Below are 5,000 nucleotides of genomic sequence, written 5' to 3' on the forward strand. Positions count from 1 at the left end.
TGAACGACCTGCTGCTGCACAACAACACGGTCGCGCACACACCTGAGGAGAAGCTCAGGCCTCGAACACTCTGCTCACACACTGCTTCAGTCAGAAACAGGCCTGAGCAGGACCAGGTGAGTCTGGACCAGGTGAGTCTGAGGGATCAGCTTTCACTCTAACTTTGGCTTATTAAAGCCAGGATTATTCAAACCTGAGAACAACACAGGCTCCACATCTTCACAACGAGACTCTGCCACTGAGACAGTAACAGGGTTCCAAATTATCATGAACAGAAACAGAAGAGAAAACAGGACTACAGGAGAGAGAGACGCTGAGTCAGTAACATGGATTAATTGATGTGAACGAGAAAGAGAGGGAGAGGAGCATCATGGGAAGTCGTCCGGCAGTCTGACCCTATAGCAGCTTAATTAGGAGATGGTCCAAGGAAACCTGAACCAGGACTGACTGTAAGGTTTATCAGAGGACAGTTTCAGCTGAAACACAGAGAGGGTCTGTCCCCCAGACCCAGACTGTCCAATGGTTCCACAGCAGAGGACTGAGAGCTGAAGGGTCTGAGTCCTGTTCTACCTCTGTTGACTCCAGGAGCCACAGTGAGGGTGAGGCTGCGCTGTGGGAGCTCAGTGTTGGAGCAGGGAACTCTGAGCGCCATCAGATCCGATGGCGTCTGACCACTGACGGCTCCGCAGGCGAGGAGTCCTGATCAGAGACACCTCCGAGGCCAGAGCAGCATCATCCACAGGAACTGTCTCATTGGACACTGTGTGTCCTTTAGTCTGAGTTTGACAGCAGGAAACCACTGCTCATCCAGGTCTTTATGTCCTGAGTCGTGTCTGATGTTTAGCTAACTGACAGGTGGGTATCTGTGTTTATGTTTACATGTATGTTCATGTGCATGTGTGATGTCAGCTCAGCAGCAGGTGACACAGACAGAAGGTCTGCGTGATGAAATATACACGAGACATGAGCCGGAAGGACAGACTCTGTGTGTGTGTGTGTTGTGTGTGTGGTGTGTGTGTGTGTTGTGTGTGTGTGTGTGTGTGTGTGTGTGGTGTGTGTGTGTGTGTGTGTGTGTGTGTGTGTGTGTATGTGTGTGTGTGTGGTGTGTGTGTGTGTGTGTGTGTGTGTGGTGTGTGTGTGTGTGTGTGTGTGTATGTGTGTGGTGTGTGTGTGTGTGTGTGTGTGTGTGTGTGTGTGTGTGTGGTGTGTGTGTGTGTGTGTGGTGTGTGTGTGGTGTGTGTGTGTGTGTGTGTGTGTGTGGTGTGTGTGTGTGTGTGTGTGTGTGTGTAGTGTGTATGTGTGTGTGTGTGTGTGTGTGTGTGTGTAGTGTGTATGTGTGTGTGTGTGTGTGTGTGTAGTGTGTATGTGTGTGTGTGTGTGTGTGTACAGTAAATAGTAATAAAGTCAAACCTTATGGAAAAAATGAAAACGTCAGTGTTCAGGAACCGAAGCTCCAAACATCGATATGAAAACAAAGCGTCTCTGAGGACGAAGGCGAGCCGGAGTCTAATCATGAGAAAGACACGAAGCTTCGGTGGAAACATCTGCTCAGTCGCACCTGAGGCTCCGTGCCTCATCGCTCAGCACTGAACGTGCATCTATTCTAATACATTCACTGATGCATCATGGGCCGGTGCGGCAGACGGGCTTCGTCAGTGAAAGTGTGAGAACACAGACACACACTGTGCGTCCACGTCAACGCTACAGTCACTTGAACCCTGCATCATGAAACGCCTTCAAACCTGGAGCTGAGAAAAACTCAGCACCACAAACCCACCGCCACAAACCAGCCAATCAGAACCACGAACAAACAACAGTCCCGCCCCTTCCTCCCCACAGACCAGCAGTCATTTGGATTATCAGTTAATCAATCGATTAATCAGGTAGGAGATTTTTTTCCTGTTTTCTGTCGCAGTAACTTTGGCTCTGGGAGAACAGCAGACACTGGACGTTTGGACATGGATCTGGACATTGTCTGTCCACTGTGTTTTTATTTCCTACACTGATTTATTGAAAACACAATCATCAGAAGATGATGAACAATCTGAGGCATGAACAGCAGCACGTGTGAGTCTGAGGCTCAGTGTAAACACTGATTATCAGCTGGACGCCCGTGTCCTGACAGCCAATCACAGAGGTCAAAGTCAAGGTGGGAGACTCCAGGGTGACCGGGGAGGGGTGAGGAGGGGTGAAGAGGGGCGAGCAGGGGGGTTGTGTTACAGGCAGGAAGCAGCAGAGCTCTGCAGGGACGCTGATGAATTATTGATCAACTTAATGGACAAACCTTCATTTTCCTCTGCCATCATGTTGAGTTCTGACTCTGAGTCACCTGAGATTTCCCATGAGGCCTCAGTCACCAGGTTGTCACGGATACACGCCAGACCTCATCCTGACTGACAGAGAGACACCGACTGATCGAGAGAGAGCGAGTCAGCAGCGAGGACGGAGGGGACGTCACCAGAGTCTTCATCACCTCAACCTTCATCTCCAAACCCTGCAGGGTGGGCGGGGCCTGGTTTTACTTTTTCAATCATTCAATTCTAAAAATAAAATTAAAAATGATCATCATCTCTAAAATACGTTTCCTGTAATAAGTAACAGTTCAGTGTTGTTTCTACAGCTCCAGAGTCTGAGCCCAGATCAGCACACACCTGGCTCACAGGGGGGACCCTCCTGCTGAGGGCCGGGTTGGGTGAGAGGAGGAAGAGGAGGAAGATAGGACAGCTGGGAATGGAGGAGAGGAGGAGGAGGACATGCAGCAGGACATGATACACACATCTGTGCAGCTGAGGACTGGGGGGGCGGAGTCAGTTCTGCTTCAGGCTTTCCTTCAACCATCTCCTTCTCAGTCTTCTCCTTATTAATCTTGTTCATCTTCATGTGGGGACTTCCCATGATGCTCCTCTCTCCTCCTCTCCCTCTCTTCCTGTTCTCGTTCAGGCCCATGAATCCACGTCACTGACTCAGCTGCTTCTGTCTCAGTCTGGATCAGTGGTTCTGACCTGCGACTGTGATCCGGATCAACACTGCTGCTGTTTTAGTTCTCACATTATCACACAGGAGGAACCTGCACGGCCGCCGTAGTAACAACAGTAGTAATAATAATAGTAGTAATAATAGTAGTAGTAATAACAGTAGTAATAATAATAGTAGTAATAATAGTAGTAGTAATAACAGTAGTAATAATAATAGTAGTAATAATAGTAGTAGTAATAACAGTAGTAATAATAATAGTAGTAGTAATAATAACAGTGGTAATTAGGACCAATAACAAACACAATCAGCTCTGGCTTCTGATTGGTTAACGTGTAACGAGCTACCTGGGCTCATTAGTGGATTCAGCTGATGGACAGGTGTTTGACCTGTCCTGCTCTCTGAGCCTCCACTCAGCCACCTGGTGCTGAGGATGATGAAGGTGACCCTGAGCCTTCAGCCGCAGGTGTTCCAGCTGCTGCTCCCGTCCCCTCAGCTTCCTGCACACCTGACGGGTCTGGGTTGCAGAGAGCCCACACTGAGACCTGCAGGCCGGTCCTTTAAGTCGGAAGTGTGTTTCACCTGAGCTGACGTCACCTCACACCGGTGATCTATTGATTTATCGCTTATTGATCAGCGTCTCTCTCTCTCACACACACACACGCACGCACGCTCCCGTGTTAGCCCGGCTTTGAGCCTGATGCTAAGCTAACGCGCCGTCACACGGTGACGTCGGTGTCCGTACCTTGTAGACGTCACCGTATGTCCCGCTGCCGACGCGCTGGATCAGCTGGAAGTCCTCCTGCGGGCGCCCGCGGAAAATGTCCGGACGGCAGCTCATCTTCCCGGACAGGAGACTCAGAACTGGCCCGGACCGACCGGGATGGACCCGGACTCGCGCTGGTTCTGTAAACACAACTTTAACATGGCTTCTTCCGCGAACACCGCGCGTGCGCACTGTAACACAGCGACTTGCTGGCTTGAAGATGCCTTCAGGGGCCGTGGGAGAAATAAGAATCTGAACCACAAATTCAACAAAAACAGACGCAGGAAAAATAATGAGATGATTATAAACATGGGATTAAATGATGGAGGCGTTTGAAACGTGCTGAATATGAAAACACAAGCAGGCTATCATTAGCATCCACATACACAGAGCAATGAGCACAACACCATGAAGTAAACATTTCCCTCTCAGTCGGAGCGGTGATGTCTGACTGCGACCAGGGACAGTGAACGCCTCAAACAAACAAACTGCTCTTTCAGTTTGAGTCAGTCAGGAAATCTCGGTGTTCACCTCAGCGGAGTGAGACTCAGTTCAGTCTCCAATGATCTGTGTTTGATCTGTTTGATCTGTTTGATCTGTTTGATCTGTGTTTGATTTGTGTTGTCTGTTTATCACAGTGTGTTTTTCCTTCTGTGTATCTTCTGTAGGTGAAATGTTTTCCTACACACTGACCCATCAGACCAACGCGCGTGTGTGTGTGTGTGTGTGACTCTGCTGCAGAATCACGTTTGTTCTACTGACACACAAATACGGACATTTTACTGAGATTCTGCTGCTGAAAGGCCGAAGCTGACCCACACACCCTGAGGAAGCTGTGCTGTGTTACGGGTTGTGTTGTTGTGTTGTGTTGTTGTTGTGGTGTGTGTGCTGTTCACATCCTCAGTGTTGGTGTGAACTGACAGAGTCACACCCTGCTCAGAGGAGAGTCGTCAAGTCTCCGAATGTGACGTCACGTCAAGACTTCCTGTGTCATATTTCAAAATAAAACTCGGCGATGAAACGTTTGTTGATGTCAAACTGGTTTTACTGTGACGTGTTCAGCATTTAAACTGGTTTTAATCTCGTGGACATGAATTTCACCACGACATTTTTATCATGAGCAATAAATAAAGGAGGTATTCATCAGTCTCCTGTTGCCTGGTATTATTGTTTCCATGACAACAATGACAGTATCCAGGACCAGAGGAGAGGAGTCTACTGCAAAACATCTGATCAGAGCTACAGAAGCTGCTGTAAGGTC

General features: G+C 48.8%; 2 protein-coding genes across 2 annotated transcripts in view; one reads left to right on the forward strand and one right to left on the reverse strand.

Annotated features, from left to right (window-relative positions):
* Positions 1-3,917, reverse strand: part of LOC121180305 (mitogen-activated protein kinase kinase kinase kinase 3-like) — a 25,127-nt gene extending 21,210 nt beyond the window's left edge. Inside the window, exon 1 of the mRNA XM_041035599.1 lies at positions 3,719-3,917. Within this exon, the coding sequence (XP_040891533.1) occupies positions 3,719-3,814 (96 nt within the window). The 5' untranslated portion in view covers positions 3,815-3,917. The remainder of the gene's footprint in view (positions 1-3,718) is intronic.
* The window catches only part of tmem178 (transmembrane protein 178), a 10,175-nt gene continuing 7,044 nt past the window's right edge, over positions 1,870-5,000 (forward strand). Inside the window, exon 1 of the mRNA XM_041035601.1 lies at positions 1,870-1,883. The gene's annotated coding sequence lies outside the window, so the exon portion shown is untranslated. The remainder of the gene's footprint in view (positions 1,884-5,000) is intronic.

This window comes from Toxotes jaculatrix, chromosome 4 (genome assembly GCF_017976425.1).
Source record: "Toxotes jaculatrix isolate fToxJac2 chromosome 4, fToxJac2.pri, whole genome shotgun sequence".
NCBI classification, from domain to species: domain Eukaryota; kingdom Metazoa; phylum Chordata; class Actinopteri; family Toxotidae; genus Toxotes; species Toxotes jaculatrix.